The sequence below is a fragment of the Emydura macquarii genome, unplaced genomic scaffold (genome assembly GCF_026122565.2).
Source record: "Emydura macquarii macquarii isolate MOO-44397 ecotype Brisbane River unplaced genomic scaffold, CSIRO-AGI_Emac_v2 contig_2205, whole genome shotgun sequence".
NCBI classification, from domain to species: domain Eukaryota; kingdom Metazoa; phylum Chordata; order Testudines; family Chelidae; genus Emydura; species Emydura macquarii.
In genome coordinates, this window is record NW_027132342.1 from 17,737,371 (window position 1) to 17,756,368 (window position 18,998).

An 18,998-nucleotide genomic window follows, 5' to 3' on the forward strand; every position below is an offset into this window, starting at 1 on the left:
AGGCCCTTTCAGCCCTATAGTAATAGGGACAGGAATAGGGGTTTTAGAAGGAGGAATCAGCCCACCAGCTCATCCTCAGCCCCCCAGCACAGGCCCCCCAAGGGATCGGGCAACCGGAGGAGACAGTTTTGATGGTGCACCTGAAGGTGGCGCCCCGACTGCTCTCCTGGATCCACCCCACCCCTTCCTAAACAGGTTAACACCCTTTTATCCCAAATGGGCAAAGATCACTTTGAACCGTTGGGTCCTTGGGATAGTCTCAGGGGGCTATGCCCTACAGCTTACATCTACTCCCACCCCCAACAACCCTTCCCCTTCAGGGACCCCTTTCACAAGCAACTCCTCTTGCAGGAGGTGGACAACCTCCTCAATATAGGAGCGGTGGAAATGGTCCCTCAAGGCAGAAGGGGGAAGGGATTCTATTCGAGGTACTTCCTCATCCCCAAGGCAAAGGGGAGTCTGAGACCCATATTAGACCTACGTCGTCTCAACAAATATGTCAAATGACTCCGGTTTCGTATGGTCTCCCTAGCTTCCATAATCCCTTCCCTGGATCCAGGAGACTGGCATGCTGCCCTCGACTTCAAGGACGCATACTTCCATGTGTCTATCTTCCCCAACCACAGGCGTTTCCTCTGTTTCATGGTGGCTGGCTCCCACTACCAGTTTACAGCTCTACCCTTTGGCCTGTCTTCGGCTCCAAGGGTGTTCACCAAGTGTGTGGCGGTAGTGGCTGCCCACCTGAGACGAAAGGGTGTGCAAATTTTTCCTTTCCTGGACAATCGGCTGATCAGGGGCAAGTCCAGGTCCCAAGTGCAGTGACCCTCACTTGCTCCATGTGCAGCAGGCTGGAACTGCTCATAAACGAGCAAAAGTCCACACTAACCTCAGTGCAACACATAGAATTCATTGGGGGCCACCCTGGATGCTTCCCAAGCCAGAGCCTTCCTGTCTCAGCCACATTTAGAGGCGATGGTCTCTATCATCTCCCATCTGCACTGATGCCCCATGACAACAGCCAGGCACTGCCTACAGCTGTTGGGCCACAGGGCGGCCTGCACATACGTAGTGAGACTAGCTCGCCTGAGGCTCAGACCGCTTCAGGCATGGTTGGCCTCGGAATATGTGCCAAGCAGACACCCATTGGACTGGGTGGTCACAGTTTCCCTGCCCGTCTTAGCCTCCCTGAACTGGTGGTGGACTCCCAGGGTAGTGATGAAGGGCGTTGCGTTCAGGGAGCTGGTCCCGTCAGTCACCCTAATTTCCGATGCTTCGGATGTAGGATGGGAGCGCACATCAGTGCCAACGTAGGCACTCAGGGGCTCTGGTCGGAGGAGGAGAGGCGCCTGCACATCAACGTAAAGGAGCTGAGGGCCATTTGCCTAGCGTGCAAGGTGTTCCTCCATTTCCTGACAGGCAGAGTGGTAAAGGTGCTGACGGACAACACCACAGCCATGTTTTACATAAGCAGGCAAGGGGGAGCACGTTCCTCAGCCCTCCGCGAGGAAGCTACCCATCTGTGGGACTTTGCTGGGAAGCACGATTTCCACTTGACTGCCTCTCATCTCCCGGGAGTGAGGAACGACAAGGCGGATCGCCTCAGCAGGTCGTTTCTACCCCACCACGACTGGTCGTTGCACCCAGAGGTGCTGGCTATGATCTTCCAGAAATGAGGCATTCCCCAACTGGACCTATTCACGTCGACCTGGAACATGAAATGCCTGAGGTTCTGCTGGCTCTGGGGTCACGAGACTGAGTCGATTTCCGACGCGTTCCTCATCAACTGGACGGGGACCCTCATGTATGCGTTCCCGCCCATCCCAAGGCCCTGCTAAAAATAAAGAGGGACAGGATGGACGTTATACTCATTGCTCCAGCCTGGCCGAGACAGCACTGGTTCAGCATGCTGCTGGACCTCTCAATCGCCCCACCCTTGGAGCTCCCGAGGCGACACGACCTTCTCTCCCAGCACCATGGTCGCCTGTTGCACCTGGACCTGGGCTCCCTGCACCTCATGGCCTGGAGGCTCTGTGGCTGACGGAGGGGGAGAGGACCTGCTCGGTGCAGGTCCAACAAGTACTGCTCGGCACCAGGAAACCCTCCACACAGGTGGTGTATCGGGCTAAGTGGAAACAGTTTACCTCTTGGGCGGAGTCCTGGGGCATTCTGCCCAGCCTCTCACTTGTACAGGCGATCCTAGAGTACCTGCTCCAGCTAAAGCTCCAGGGTCTGGCACTGGCCTCACTGAAGGTTCACCTGGGGGCCATTTTCGCCTTCCATCAGCTGCTGGAGGGGAGATCTCTGTTCTCCCATCCCATGTCAGTCAGGTTCCTCAAGGGGGTGGAGAGGTTTTATCTGCAGGTCCGTGACCCGGTGACTCCCTGAGATCTCAACCTGGTCCTCTCGAGACTCACGGGGCCCCCCTTTGAACCCGTGGCTTCATGCCCTCTGCTCATGCTTTTATGGAAGGTAGCCTTCCTGGTGGCCATTACCTCAGCAAGGAGGGTCTCCGAGATTAGGGCCTTGACCTCGGAGCCCCCTTATACAGTATTCTATGAGAATAAGTAAGGTGCAGTTGAGGCCGCATCCAGCCTTCCTGCCGAAGGTGGCTTCCCAATTTCATTGTAATGAAGATATTTTTCTCCCCATGTTTTTTCCCAAACAGCACGGCTTGTAGGAGGAGAGGAGATGGCATTCGCTGGACATGAGACGAGCCCTGGCCTTCTACATCAAGCGTACAAAGCTGTTCTGGAAATCAACACAGCTCTTCATCGCAGTGGCTGACCGGATGAAAGGCTCACCTGTCTCCACCCAGCGAATCTCCTCATGGATTACATCTTGCAACAAGTTCTGCTACGAGCAGGCGAGGGTGCCGCTTTCGGGAACCATCACAGTGCACTCAACCAGAGCTCAAGCCTCATCTACAGCCTTCCTGGAGAGAGTGCCCCTGTGGGACATCTGCAAAGCTGGCACCTGTTCGTCGGTGCATACTTTCATGTCCCACTACACCATCGTTCAGCAGGCGAGAGAGGATGCGGGATTTGGCAGAGCGGTGCTGAGGGCAGGTCACCGATAACTCCTACCCACCTCCAAGGTATTGCTTGTTAGTCACATATAGTGGAATGGACATGAGTAAGCACTTGAGAAAAAAACAAGGTTACTTACCAGTAACTGCTCTTCTTCGAGATGTGTTACTCATGTCCATTCCACAATCCACCCCCAGTCCCGATTGCCAGAGTTGGCAGAAAGAAGGGACTGAGGGGGCATAGGGCCGGCAGTGCCTCATATACTGCAGCATGTGCATAGGGCTCCAGGGGGCGCCGGAGCTGGCCCTATGGACTCTGCTAAGGGGAAAAAGTTCCGGGAACCATTCACGCCTGCACTCACCTATAGTGAAATGGACATGAGCAACACATCTCGAAGAACATCAGTTACTGGTAAGTAATCTTGTTTTTGTATAAAGGGATGTCTGTTCCCTAAGGGTCTGATACAAGGTTCATTTGTTAGAGTTAGGTGTCTTACATATTCATTTAGTATTTTTCAGCTTTTGAAGCCATCATTCTGTGGGTCTCCCCAGAAGAGCTGTCCTACCCCAGGCTGGCTGTTGATTCCTGCTCTGCCTCCAGCCAGCTGGGAGATGGGGAGTGCTCCACAGTGCAGACGGTTGGACATGCATAGGCATGAAGAGAAGTTTTTCCTTTCTCTAACAAAAGCACTGTATGTCTTCCCTATTCTCTACATTCTTGGTAAATATTAATATTTTTTTATTGTTGAAAAACAGTAACTTTATTTGGTAAAATGTTTATTAAAAGTGAGAGACTGCTCTGCACAGAATTGTTGATTGCAGAAAGTTAATGCATGTCTTTGATCTCTCTAGCTAAGGAGGGTTATGTCCTGCTATTGCATGGAAGTGAGACTGAAGAAGATGCGGCTTTTGATGGCTATGTAGCTGGCTTGGGAGATTTTTATGAAGTTTAGAATTTTAATTCCTGTGTTCTGGACAAATTCCACTTTGCATAATTACTAACCTAAAATTCTTATTGTTTTGTTGGGCAAAGTATTCTTCACTTCCTGTCTTTAAACTGTTAATAATTTTTCTGTGTTCTCTATAATAGCCACTATATTTTACTCCAGAGGAGGCTGCATTTCATTGCTTGGAGGAAAAGATTAGTATACGAATAGTTTATGAAGTACTCTAGGATCATTTTGAATGAAATTGTATTTTTATAATTTCTGAAGTGCTCTAAGGCCCTAACAATAGCTGCTATCTTTACAGAAGTTTAAAGCACGGAAGAAAAACTAAACAGTTGATTAATTCTTTTTTTTAGTCTTGCTATACACTAGACTGGCCGTGGTGGCCTGCTAAAGAGAGTGAATTTCAAAAGTGTGGGGACTCTCAACTGAAAGAGCCCTGCTTCTCAATATATAGCATAGAATTTTCAAAGAAGCCTAAGAGAGTTAAGTGCCCAAATCTCATTGAAATGCAGTGGGAGTTTGATGTCTGATTCTCAAGTGTCTTTAAAAATTCCAGCTGTACGGTGCCCAAATTTAAGGTCTTGGCTGGCTTTTCTGGGCAAAGAGTAATAGATAGCCTTTCAGATAAATGTACCTGACTTTAAGGCTCTAAAGATTATTTCCAACTTCTGTAATTGTACTTGGAAGCAACTAGGAAGTCACTGTAGAGACCTGAGCATAGATGGTGTTCGTGCCTGCCCATCGTGCTGAGGAAGCATTCATCTCTATTCCGAATTGTCTGGAGCTTTTGGCTTGACTTCAGGGCCATAGTAGTAGTTCAGCCTTCAAAGGTGTAGACCACAAAGTCAACATAAAGGAGGAATTGCCACAGTCTTCTAGTCAGCTGTAAATAGTGAAAGGCATTACAAGCCACCAATTCTCCCTGTGAATTCATGAGCAACAATTCAGGATCACAAGGCAATAATTGAGTACATCCCTTCAGTAGATGAAGCCATGGCCTTCTCTCTTACGGGCATCTGTTGCTCTGTGATTCGTTATGACTGGGATCTTCATCCTCATCTTCCCAGCATGGAGGATCCTCTTCTTCTTTTTTTTTTTTTTTTTTCCTCTTCTCTCCTTCTTGATGTCATGCCTGCAGGGGGGAGCCACTCAGAGTGCTGTTTGCACCTCTAATTCCCCATCTTTTGGAGGAGGATGTAGTTTCCCTAAATTTCTCCTTTCTGTCTCCAGGCAGGAGCTTTTTCCAGATAGTTTTTTTCTCCCTCCGTTTAGTGTCCCTCGTGGTAGGGATGAACAAGATTTTTGAGAATAGGAGACTGCTAGAAACTAACTTTTGGCAAAAACAAAAGGTATAGCAAGCCTGGCTCCATAGCCCTTCCCTCATCCTTCTCTCTGCAGCAGTGTGGCAGGCCTTGGGATGCTTGGAAGCAGAATTTCAGCATTAGGACCTGGCATTTTGGAAACTACAAGCCAGTAGTCACTCGCTGCATTTCTTTCCTGGTTGAGGTGAAATACGGTGTCGAAGAGCAGATAAGTCAGAGGGGCAGGAAGAGCACAAGGTGTGGGACCCTCTGCCATGGTAACCAGGTATTTTTTGCTCCAGTTGTTGTGAGGATGACCTTAGTTCCCAAGCTCAGTTCCTGTTGTGCTTGGTATCTCGAACTGTCTGTACTTTTGGGATTCTGTCACCCTCCCTCATACTAATGGTGGCTCTGTAACAATAAAAAACCCTCAAATGATTTAGATTCCCAGTGTTTGGAACAAACTGTGATTCTTCTAGGAAAACCTAAGGATTTTCTGTGCTGATTCTTTTCTCAATAGGGTTCCTTCAAAGTATGTCAGTAAGGCCATTTCTCCGCCACTTAAATACACCTTCCACAAACATTTCTCAGGGATGCAAAAGGGCAGTCTGGTTCATATTGCCAAACTGCCAGTGCCAGTTTGTCCTCTGTATTCCCTTTGGTTTTCTCAATGTGTGTGTCAAGATAGCTATGCCTCTAGCCCACCATTTTACCACTTTTTTCTCTACCTTTTCCCACTTGATTGCAGCAAAATGGCATACTATTACAGCCAATGCCAGTTGGCCTTCAATTTTCTGCCTTGCCCCTCTTAGGATGTATGGTCTAGCTAGCCCTACCTTTTATCACACCTTTTTCAGCAATGCAGCAGAGCAATTGAGCACCTACTGCCATCCTGTCTATAGCAGTAGACCACCAAAATAGTCAGAATCTGTAGGCAGAGGTAATCTTAAATTTCTCTCCTCAGTAGCATACGGTGGGTCTCCAGCACCCGGGGGCCAATATTTGTGTCCCCCATAGGTGGCAGCGGTGGCAGTGCCCCGTGGGAGGAGGGTGTGCAGGCCTGTTTTCCCCCTTCCCCCCACGCTGTGGGGACTGCGGGAGTGGCATACCGAGAGGACCATGCACCCAGGCGCTGGCCTGGGGATGCGCCATCCGGGCCCTCCTCAGAGAAGCTGCCTCCCACTGACATCCTCAGCAGCTGTGCCGACCTGGCCTGCAGCTCCCTTGTTGCGCCCAGCACGGGGGCAGAAGGGCCGGTCGGTGGAGGGGCCAGCCACAAACTCTGCTGGTTAGAGTTTTTGGCACTACACCTGGTTGGCTCAGCTGCCGGGGATGTGAGCGAGTGAACAGTTCCTCTGAAGAGGGCACCCCTGGCGTCTGGGGGCATGGCCTCCTCCCTCCCTTCCTCCCCTTCCCCCTGGTATGTCACTGTCTTTCCTTCCAGTTTTCCTCCAGATGTATCAGAGCAGCCTGGTCTGCCACCTGTCCTCATCAGAATGATATTTTTAAGACTATCCTTCTACTGGACAATTCAAACAGTTGAGATCCTGTAGTAAAATGTCAGTATGAAGGAAAAAGATAATACCATTTTGTCATACAGTTGTGACAAGGCCTTTGTGCTCATAAGATATTTCTTCATGAGTGAGGTGCTTCAAGCACGAGTGCTCCTGCCCAGCATTTTTTCATACCACTCAGTATCATCCCTTGCCTCTGTAAATATATATTTAAAGTCATTTCTGAGTCCTTTCAAAGTGGGTAGTGATGGACAGGGCAGCAGCAAATACTGTAGTTGCAGAAGCAGCCAAGTTTTCATAGTGATAAGTCTATATAGCTCAGTAGCCTAGCCTGGGTGTGTACCATTTCTCTAAGGTGGTTAATTCAAGCCACATTCCATTTTAAAAAAAAAAAAAAAAAAAGCTTTTGTATAGCATAACCAAAAAAGCATGCAAAATCCACGCCCCACAAAAATACCAAGGCTTTCAAAATCCCAAGAATTCAACCATCTTTCCCTGGAAACCATAGAACTGATCAAATAGAAGGTTCTTCCAGTGTCTTTCAAGCCTTCCATATCAGGAGTTGGAGGAGTGTGTTCTCTTAAGGATGACTTCCAGTCTGACTGGCCTAATCCCAATATAATTATTTAAATAATAATTAAATTAAAATCAGATGAGCTCTGAAAATAGTCTGAGGACACATCTCAGGTTTTGATGAACCTCCTACATCCTTCCTGTCATTCCTCCCTTTTCTTGAACCAGAAAATGACCAGCATTTTGAACCTTATTTCACTAGGAATAGTTACTCATTTTCTTTAGGCTTTTGGGGAGTTTCTTCCTCTTCATGATAAGCTCTGGATAAGCTCTGTCCCAGGCTGAGAGGGTGTAATATTTATTTCCACATGGAGTCCCAGGCCCTTCTTAATTAAGAGGTTTCTTCTCAAGATTTTTGTTGTCCTACAAAGAAGCATTTTCCCATATCCAAATTTGATCATGCCATCAATGGACTTACATTTTGACAAAGTGCAAACTCCATTACCAATTCTCAGTGCTTTTCTTTGGCCTCTTTTTTCAGCTTATACTCTAATAGTCTCATAGTAATAGTCTCATACTCTCATAGTAATTCTGATTGTCAGTCTAAGGCAAGAAGGCATTCTGACCACCACTGTTGGGATGGCATATTGTTAGGTTTTGTATGAGAAAGTAATTCTGTATACTGGAGACCTTTCAAATACTCAAATGCCATGAGTGCTTCCTCCATTTTCAGAGGATCTCCCTAGTGTCTTCTTAAGAACTGGTCCATCTACGGGCACTCTGCAAGACAAAATTGATTTTAGTTCAGTTGTCCAAGGAAAGATTTCACAAAATTTGACATGTCATCAAGAACTGCCTCAGGTATCCTCCCTCTGGATTCTCCAGTTAATCAGGATGATTGGAAATTGCAGTCTCTGCAGCAGTTCATTGCTACTTCTCAGACAGTCTGCTGGGTGCCTAGAAGTGATGCAAGGCACTCCCACCATCCCATAAACTGATCGACAGCCCTTTCATAATGAGATTTGAATTCTTAATTAAAATATAGAAATGCCTGGCAGTAAAACTATTAAAACAAATCTGGAATAGTTTGTTCACAAGTTGAACAATTCTGACAATGCCAAGTGGGTAAGATAATGCAATTAACTTTTTTGCAGGACCCAATGTAAGTTTTTAATACAGAAGATTTTGAATCAAAACTATATTTGTATTTCTTGGTGTAACAAACACTTCAAGTACTGACAAACCTCTTTCCCTTCAAACCTTAAATATAAACTACAGCTGTTAGACCACAAGCTTTTGAAACAGAAAGTTATCTTTCACTACCTTTTTCAGATCCTCACTTTTAAAGTATGAGCCTCAGATTAACTAGCTGCAGAGCAGCACAGCCCCCACATTTATAATCCATGTCAAACATTCTATTCATGGTTTGTTTGTTTCTTACTTTTTTCCCTTGAACTAGGGCAAGGCTCAAAGTGGGCTAGATTGCCAGGGGATGAAGACCAATCTGTAAAAAGACTCACTGGGTGGCAAGGTGCTTTGACCAACACCGAAATATTTTTTTCTCCTAATCTGTAAATTGATTAGGGTTGGAAGAGATCTCAGAAGGTCATCTGCTCCAGCCTCTTGCTCAAAGCAGGACCAACCCCAACTAAATCATTCCAGCCAGGGCTTTGTCAAGCCACACCTTAAAACGTCTAAGGATGGATACTCTACTTCTTCCAAATATATTCTCCATATGTAGTCTGTGTTTTTTCAGCACACAATGCTTATTTGCATTGGTACTATAACAAGGTGATGTGCCTTGGAATGTTTTGTGTGTGTCATTTTAGGCTGTAAATTAGTGATGGTTTTACTTTGGCTTGTCTTTAAAAAATAATCAAATGTCTTGTGTTTGCAGTTCTACCACTTGCTTATTAGGGGACCACTGCATCAGGCTCTGCTTCAGTAATACTCAGACCTCAGTGGTTCAGGAGCCAAATCAGCAATCAATATTATCCAAAAGAGCCTCAGGAGTGTGAATTCATTGTTGCATTGACTATAGTACTATATATTCATATTTAAGCAATGTGATGGGGAAAATACTTATTTTATCAACTGCAGTTGGTTAATAATACAGTAAAAGCATCCTGGTTGGTTGTTAATTAAATCACAGTGTTATAATATGTGCTGCAATGAGCTGCATTAGACACATTAAAGAGCCACTTGTGGATCGCAAGCATCAGTCTGAGTTTCCTTGCTTTACTGCATCACTAGACCTGTCCATGGTCAGGTTCTTAGTAGATGATAGTGTAGTCATAAAGTGCACTCAGATTCAGAGGATTTCTGCTCCAATTCTCCTATCTGGTATAAAACCACTTCCCTGATCCTTCACAGAAAGCCATAGGGGCATAAATATATTAGTATAAGCTGCTTTGGCCCTAAAGTTTGTTAAAAATTAATGAAATTCCATCATCAGACAATACGAGGCTTCTCACTTCTTTGAGACTAATTTAAAACCTATTTAAAGGACTCAATACATTTTTCTCAACTTCTGACCCACTCTTAGCAAAAATAAAATCTCCTGGGCTCCCACATCCATTGTATGCAAGCCCAGACAGATGTTTATGGTTCCCCCTTCCACTAGATAGAGAGAGGCTGAGAAAAAGACTGATAGCAATACTCCCCTATTTAAGAGGCTGTTGCTCTCCAGTTGTTTCCTGTCTCCAGGAGGTGGAAGCAACACTTGTGGCTATTAGTCTGTTGTGGCTTAGAGATGCCAAAATATTTTGCTAAGCTTTTTTTCTTCTGTTTTTACTTAACAGTACTATTGAGATGGCTATAAGAGGTAAAGAGGTGCACCACATGCAGGCTTGTGGCTTCCACCTTACCTTTGCTCCAGCAACTCTGTGCTGTGCTAATAGATGCTCTGGTTCTAGTCACCAGTTACCATTCTCTGTTCTTCATTTAGTTAATTCCTTTCAAATAGGTCAGTGCTCAGCACTGCTCCTGTAGGAGACTACTGCACCCAACAAGGTGAGTTGAGGTGAACTGAACTGAGTTATGGCTTTCCAGTTTCACAGATCTGCAGAATTCAAGTGAGGGCATTACCATATGAAGCTCCTCATGCATCCATAGATCTCTGTGCTACCAACTCATACTAGTTGAGAAACTGACTCTAGTAAAGATGATATCACTGTTTTTGTGGTAGTTGGGGGATTTGCAGATTTGACTGCAGATTCTTCCTCCCCCACAAATGAACCAAACTGAGGGAAAAGAGTCTAAAGACCTACAAGTTAGCAAAAGCAGTAGGTGAAACTGAACTCCATTGAGATACATGAATGACCCAGGAGAGGGGTTGTTCTGTATATTTCTCTGTTTTATCCATGATTATTTTCCTCAAAGGGCTACATCCTAGGTTAGCCTCACTCTTAAGGTCTGAATATTTCTTTATGATTACTGGAGATTTGGCTATAGTTAGAGTGAGCTCACATGGAATATGAACAGTCCAGGACGGTGAGTGGTGGAGGTATTATCTTATTCATCCTAGGTTTTATTCACAGAAGATAATCCTCTTTGTTTCCCCCTCTGAAAGGAAGAGATTGTTATAGGAAAGAATCTGAGTCTGAGATTAAATTGTTTACATAGGAAGATCCAGCAGCCTTACTTAAGATTTCTGTTAGCCTCAACTGATGTTTGTTCCTTGACACATGGAGCACAAAGCCCCATCCTAGCCAGTACAAAAAAAATATGCTCTGTTTTTCCACTCCACATTCAAGAACTATTGGAAGCCAAGAATACAACTCCAAATTGAGATTCTCCCTCTGGACTCCTGTACAATTTCCCTAAACAACTTTTGTGTTAACTTTTCAAATGGACAACAGAATTATGGTATAACTAGAAATATCCTCCTCCTAACAGACCATGTGACAACAACTAAGGGTTAGTGGTAATGTTTTTGCAGGTATTGGAGCTCTGAGTTTTCTTCTTCTAATGTGATGTTGAGATAATTGGCATATGGCTCTTCTGTTGACTGTTAGCCAGATAAAGGAGATTTGATGAACTTCATGCCCTTCATGGAGTTAGCAATCTTTTCAGGTGCTGATGCTTTTGATTACATCAGGGGCTGTGCATGGAATCTGCCTGTCTATTACAGCTTGTTGAACCTTCTGCATTTGTAGTTAGTTGATCCCTTTTCTAAGACTTCGAAAAGGAAGGCCAGTTAGTGAAGGGAAGTTATTCAGGGAATGGCTAATACAGATCTTCAAGTCATTTGCAAGGATCTGTCCACAGGTTTCATGCAGGATGGATCACATGGAAATATACAGTGACATTAGTAACAAAATGCTGGGATGAGATCAGAGAGGCCCTCCCTGGGGGCCTCTACTGCCCCTTCAACTTGGCACAGCACTCTGCCAGAAAGGGGAAATCCTCAGAGTCCTCTTCTAAATATCCTAAGAAGAGGAGTGCTAATTACTCTCCTGAGCAGCCCTCCTCAAGCCTGACTCTCTGGTGGTTGATGTGGTTAATGAACGGAGTAAGCAGCATTGTTATAAGTCATTCTGTATGAAAGAGGCCAGAAGTGCCTGGATCTGCTGGGGAGAAAAATCTTATTCATCAGCAACCCTACTTTCTATATTGCAAGTTACCAGGTGCCGATAGCAAAGTACAACTACATAAACTAACACAAAGTTTGGATAGTTTATTGAACGCCTTCCTTTGGAGCAAAGGGAACAATTCCAGGCTACTATTGCTGAGGGACAATTACGAGCCAGAACATCTCTTCAGGCAACTGTGAATGCTGCAGATGCTGTGGCCAATCCCATTTCTACAGCAGTGGTGATGCACAGGGCTTTCTGGTGCTATGTGACTTCCCCAGAGAAATCCAGAATATGGTAGAGGAACTGATGGACTGAAGCTGTTTGTGGAAAATACCAAGGAATCATTGCATATCCTTAATGATTCCAAGGCCTTATTATGCTTGTTAGGTACCTCACTCCTGCAAACAAAAGGAAGTTTAGTAGATAAAAATGGCTGAAAGATCCCATCTAATGCAATTCTCTAGGTTTCAGAGACGTACAGAATCTCCTAGAAAGAGAGACAAATTCTAGAGAAAGAGATCTTCTAACCCACCTGATGGGTCTATACAGCAGCATTCCTCATCACTGCCTCAGTTTTGATGTGATGGCCAAGGGTTCGAACACCCCATTTCCATTAGCTTGCCAATGTTAACGTTTTTCCTACCTCCCCCTCCTTTTGGAGACCAATAAACCCATTTCCAACAAGCATGTCAGAGAATCACCTCAGATAAAAGGGTGACGGAAGTAATATCCGGCTACACCATCCATTTTACCTGCCTGTAGCTACCTTATTCCTCTTCCCCATCCCCCTTCAGGGACCACTTTCATGAGTCCCTGATAAGACAGGAAATAAACTCCCTTCATCATTTAGGAGCAATAGAGCTGGTCCTGCTCAGCACAGGAGGGGAGGCTTCTATTTGAGGTATTTCCTTGTACCAAAGAAAACTGGAGGATGGAGACCAATCTTAGATCTAAGACTCCTAAATAAAGTTGTGAAGCCTCAAAATTTCAGGATGGTAACTCCTGTTGCTATAATTTCTTCTCTAAATTCAGGGTATTGGTTTTCAGCCCTCGACCTTCAAGACACGTACTTCCATATAGCGATAAAACTATCTCATAGAAGGTTCCTGTGTTTTGTCATAGGTCAGGATCATTTTCAGTATCAGGTACTTCTGTTCAGTCTCTCCTTGGCTCTGAGTGTGTTTTCAAAGATTCTATCAGCGGTGGCTCTCTACTATATTTTTAACTGATCATAGTTTTCCCATTCCTTAATGACCAGCTGCTCAAGGGTCAGTTTTACTAAGAGGTGTCATCTGCCACAACAAATGTGCTTTCCCTGTTCTTAGACTTTGGGTCTGCAGCTGAATGTTGAAAAACCCACACTGACTCCCATTCAGAACATACCATTTATAGGGGCATCCCTAGATTCGTTAGTAGCCAGGGCCTTCCTTCTCATGGACAGGTTTGGACATTATCAGACCTTGTCAGAACTATTCAAGGGAGCCCCCAGACTTCAGTCAGAAACTATCTTCAACTCCTTGGTCACATGGCAGCTTGCATCTTTGTGACAGAACATGCAAGGTTATACCTTTGCTGTTTCCAGCAGTGGCTCAGATGAGTTTACTTGCCAAACAAAAACAGCCTAGACAAGCAGGTGTTAGTTCCCCAAAAGGTGAAGCATTCCCTACACTGGTGGAAGGTTCATACAATGTAGGGCAGATAATTGATGCCAATGGTAACCATAACCATGGATGCATCTCTTTTAGGATGGAGGGCATATCTCAATGCTCTCACTGTACAAACCGAGTGGTTACCCCAAGGAACCACCCTCTACCAAACCTGCTGGAGCTCAGAGTGGTCAGAAATGTGTGCCTTCGTTTTCTGCCTCTCATTGTGCACAGATCCGTCAGGGTTGTCATGATGGACTGCGTGTTTTGCATGTTATATGTGAATTGGCAGGAGGAGCGAGATCCCCTTCCCTCTGTGCAGAAGCAATAATGTTATGGAACTGGTGCATAAAACAAGACACAGGAATCTCAGCAATGTACTTTCTGGGCAGACAAAATGTTACGGCCAACGCTCTTAGCAGGGATTTTTCCCAAGACTATGAATGGGAGCTGAATCCCTAAGTCCTGATCAGCATTTTTCAGATTTGGGAATTTCCAGAGATGAACTTTTGTATGAAAAAAAGCTATGAAAAAAAAAAAGCCACCTATTTTGTTCAAGGCACGGGTTTAGGTCACAATTTCTTGGAGGATACCTTCCTGCTCCCTTGGATGGGGAATCTGTTCTCTGCTTTCCCCTGGTGTCCTTGACCCTCGGAATGATGAACAAAATTGGACAGGGCCAGAATCATTCTAATAGCCTCGACGTGGTTGAGGCAAGTGTGGTTGCCTTACCTGTTCCATCTCACTCTCTGTCCACCAATAAATCTCCCAGTCACTCCTCAACTCCTCTCTTAGGATGCTGGTCAACTACCTGCACCTCAATCTGAGCATTCTCTGCCTTGAGGTGTGGCTTCTTGATGTTTCTGGAATACCTGTTGCATCTAAAGAAAAGAGGGCAATTACTTAATTCTCTCAAGGTTCATCTGGCAACTCTAACAGCCTTTCATACCACTATTGAAGTCTTCTCCCTTTTTGCTCACCCCTGCAACCATGAAAGGTCTGGGAAATCTCTTTCAACCAGTGAAAGTCCCTACCCTTGTTTGGGGCCTTCATCTGGTTCTTAAAAGTCTCATGAAGCCTTCCTTTGAACCAATGGTGACCTGTTCCTTATTTAATTTGTCTATGAAAATGGCCTTCCGAGTGGCTTTTACTTCAGGCTGCAGAGTTGGAGTGATTGGGGCCTTAGTGGTGGACTTTCCTTTGTTTTCCACAAGGATAAGGTTTCCTTATGTCCACATCCCAGGTTCCTTTCTATTAGGGATGTAAAAATTAGTTTAATTAAGAATCAGTTTTTAAACGTTCTAAGAACAGTTAAACACTGGGGGGGGGGAAGCCGTGCTGGACTCGGCTCCTCACTGCTAAGTGAGAGCTGCCTAGCTGCGGTGGTAGCTGGACAGCTGTCACTCACAGGGAGCTGAGCTGAGCCCAGCTGCAGCTCTTCTCCCTCCGCTGGGCTCCGCGCCTCCCTGCCGTGGCTCCCCCCCGTGCTGGGCTCCGCGCCTCCCCCCTGCTTGTGGGATACCAAGCCCAGCTGCGGCTACTCCTGAGCTGGGCTCTGCGCTTCCCCGCCAGCAAGAGCTGCCCAGCTGCTCTCACTAGTGGGGAGCCAGCCCAGCTGCTGGGCTCCCCTTCCCCCTACAGTTTAAATGCTAAACCTTTTACATCTCTACTTCCTATAGTGTCTTCTGAGTTTCATCTGAATCAGATAATTTACTTGCCAGTTTTTACTGAAACCGCACAAGTCCAACGTGATCCATACTGTAGATGTCGGAACAGCATTATCCTTCTATCTACATAGGACTATACCATTTTGTAAAACACCTTCACTGTTCGTTTAATTTGCAGAAAGATCAAAAGACTTTGTTTCAACCCAGAGGCTATCTAAATGGATTTCAGGATGTATTACAACTTGTTACACAGGTCAACATCCCACCCCCTGCTGGCATTTCAGCTCGCTTGATGAGGTCACAATCTACATCTATGGCTCTATTTTAAAAATGTCCCAGTTGCTGAGATCTGCAGAGCTGCTATACATGGTCTTCATACATACCTTTTCTGGACACTATGCTTTAGTTGATGCCTCCAGCTCTGATGTAGCAGTTGGCAGTGCAGTTCTTTTGCCTGTGATGGACTCAACTCTGAAGCTCCCTCCTCCTGAAGTGGAGCATCCCTGGGGACACTACTTGAAGAAGACAGAGAAGTTACTAACTGTGTGCAGTAACTATGGTTTTGCGATGTGTGTGTCACTATGGATGCTCCACTAACTGCCCTCTCAGACTTTTAGTGGCAGTGAAGGAACTGAGGGCAGTTCTCCCGTGCAGCCTAATATAACCTCAGTGTGGGACACAAGGATATCAACAGTGCATGCATGGGCCGAATAGACACTGCTAATGAAAATCTCGATCAATGGCGTTTGGGGTGCACATGCTCCTGAAGTGGAGCACCTATTGAGGGGGGGGCACATCTCAAAGAACCACAGTTATTGCATAGCGTGAGTAACCTCTTTTTTTGCCCCTTACTTCTCCAGCTTGGGATAGGTGACAGTTCTAAATATAACAAGAAAAGGGCTAGGTTGTCTAGGAATTTGAAGTCATGGACTATTTACTAATAAGTTAGAGTAGGATGTATATGTTCCTTAGAAAAAATAAGCTTTATTTAAAGTTGGAGGAGTGTGTCTGTATCTTGTTTTTGTGTCCCACATTTCTCTCCAGTCCTCATCTGCTTGCTTGCTGCCTAGTTCTTAGGCTGAAAAATAACTGAGTCTGGAACTGCTGATATGGAAGGGCTCAATCTTGAAGTGATAAAGGTGTGCCTCTTGGTGTTGCTAGCAGTACTTATTACTGGGTAGACTTATATTTGTAAAGCAAGATGGGGCCTTCCTAAAGGGTCACTTCCTCTTGCGGGGAATGGAAAGGGGGGGCGGAGGTGTCAACTGCTAGGGTCATGTGTCCCAGAGTCCACTATAGAAGACCGAATAATACTGTTGTAAACTTAATTTTTGCATTTCATGTCTTATAACTTGTCATCTGTGCAAGCTTAATGTTACATTGACATGAATAGCTGATTTTAATGTATAGCTAGTGCAAAAAAAATCCAGTTATGCTTTTATTTTGTTCCTTTCCCTGATCTACTGGATAAAATCCTTTTTCTGTGTACTACTCTTGCGTGATAAATAGATGAGAAGTAATGCAGATGGAAAGTATGCTACAGCAGCATTACACAATTGAGGGAAAGCAGTGTGGGGCAAAGTAGTCTTTTAGGTGCAAAAAAAGGCTGCTTTCTCTTTAAGATTGTAGCATTTCCCCCCCCCCCTTCCTGATTGACAGCCTGCCCCAAGTCACATGACCTGCCTCTGTTTGAAGGTCACAAAAAGCTTCTTCCTTTAGAGAGGCGGGGGGTGGGGGGGAGAGAGCGCAGGAGGGAGAGAGTGAGTTCATGCCAAAATGGCCGACAGAGTCTCTGCTCGTTTCTGAACATTTACAATTGAAAAACAAATACAGAAACCATTTTTGGATCTCTTTTCATTTCCATTTCTACCTTGTATGCCTCAACTCGCTGGATTTAAGCACTGCTGCACTTTATGAGGTTAGTAGTATATTTCAGCTATTTTTTAACCTACTGATAGATTTTATGTGGATCTTGTCTGACTGTTTCATCTGTGTTGTTTCACAGAGATGTTTGCCTGGCATAAACACTTGCTTCAGACGGTTGTGAATCAGTGTGATCTTACATCTATAATGCACTTTGACAAAATTTTAGGATTTGAAAAGCTGTGGCACAAGTGTTTTGGAAATTTTGAAAGAATTTAATTGCAATTTAAATACATTTATATGAAAATTACATGATGTTTCTGTTTTCTAAACAAGCGACAGTGCTAGGGATTATTGAAAATCTTGCTTTATTTAAACAGGCTTCCTAAAAAAAATCCAGCGATTTTTCTCCCTCCGGCACCTGAAGCTCTTAAATCTGCTGCAAAAATTTGCATAAATATAAATGGGTTTGCATTCTTTCTGCTGCTGGGGCCCACAAGGGGAGAGGGGGAGTGTTTTTATTAGGCCATACTTGCCACAAAGATGTAAAAACCTAAAATGATGCATCAGTACATTTTAAATATTGGGTTTGGGGAGTGAGTACTAGGAGGTTTGGGATTTGGAGGATTCCTGTGCTTGAAACCCTCCTGTGCAAAATGTGTATCAGCATTCACTCTCTTGCGTGGCTCACGTTCCTTTCTTTTTCTCTCTATGGCCCCCCCTTGCAACCAGATGCGTTTTTATTTTGGTCGCAGTTTGTACCAAATGGCACTGCCCCATAAACATGGCATTTAGAGTTCAAACCAGCCAGTCATGTTATCTTAGTGTCAGTTTAGATGTGGTGGCCTGAACACCCTGCTCCCTGGGAGAGCTCCCATTTATCATACATCACAAGTTTTAGTCCAGAAAAATCTGTACTAAACCTTTTTTAAGGTATTTAAATGCACATTTGAAATGTGTGACTAATGCTTTTGTTTTGCAGAATGTTTGTTTTATATCCAGTAGGAAATGATCATTTGCATGCATATTAAAACATGCAGTTAAAGAGCAGTCATCTTCTAGATCGCCTTCAAATTTTGCATTGTTGAAAATTAAATCCTAATTGATTTTACATCTCCCTCCAGAAACCAAGCAGAAAAGTAAAGGGAAATAACTGTAAAGCTTGCTTTCTGGGAATAGTCCCCTCCCCCTGCATTGTAAGAGTGTGATGTAATGCTCCTTTCCATGGAGTGGAAGAAATAAGACAAAGTAGTTTTTGCTGTGGTGGTGTACATTCTCCCCCTCACCCTCCCTTCTTTCTCAGAGGCCTTGTACTCTGTGAGAGAGTTATTTTTGTAGTCTGCTGGCTTGGCAGCAGATTACTGTAGGGACAATCACATCCAATTAATCTGAATCCATTTTCAGACTCTAATTTGAAAAATATATACTCTAATTATATTCAACAAGTCAAGGATGTAAATCTCCTCTAATAGGGGATCACCGTGTATATCTCTTGTGAATAGACAAATCTGAATGTATTTGATAGAAAAACATCTTCAGTTTCTCTGGTTTCATTCCAATATATCATATGAGAATCTTGTCTGGGATCAGAGACCATTCAACATATAACAAAAAGGGCTAGATTGTCTAGGAATTTGGAGGGGCAGGCTGTGAATTAGAGCAGAGTGTGTGTGTTCATTAGAAAATAAGCTTTATTCTAAATTGGAGGTTTATGTTTGCGTCTTGTGGCTGAAAATTGTTTACTTGTTGGATTCATTGGGATGGCTGCTATTGGGTGACCTAGTTCAGTAACAAAGTAACCCGTAGTGGAAGAGAGTATTAATGAGCCAAAGGTGGATTCCATCTTCTGCAGTGTCTGTGTCCGTGTCCTCTAACTGTGACCTGTTGCTAAAAGATAGGGAAATAAGGATTTAAATCTGTTTTTGTCAGTACAGTCTTGTGA

General features: G+C 44.7%; 1 protein-coding gene across 13 annotated transcripts in view; it reads left to right on the plus strand.

The window, feature by feature from the left end:
- TNRC6B (trinucleotide repeat containing adaptor 6B) overlaps positions 1-18,998 on the plus strand; it is a 203,461-nt gene that overhangs the window by 67,861 nt on the left and 116,602 nt on the right. Inside the window, exon 1 of one of the 13 annotated variants that reach the window (XM_067559541.1) lies at positions 16,874-17,111. The exons of the other annotated variants lie outside the window; for them this stretch is intronic. Coding sequence (XP_067415642.1) covers positions 17,107-17,111 — 5 coding nt within the window. The 5' untranslated portion in view covers positions 16,874-17,106. Of the gene's footprint in view, positions 1-16,873; positions 17,112-18,998 lie in introns of those variants that run through there. 13 annotated transcript variants of the gene reach the window in all.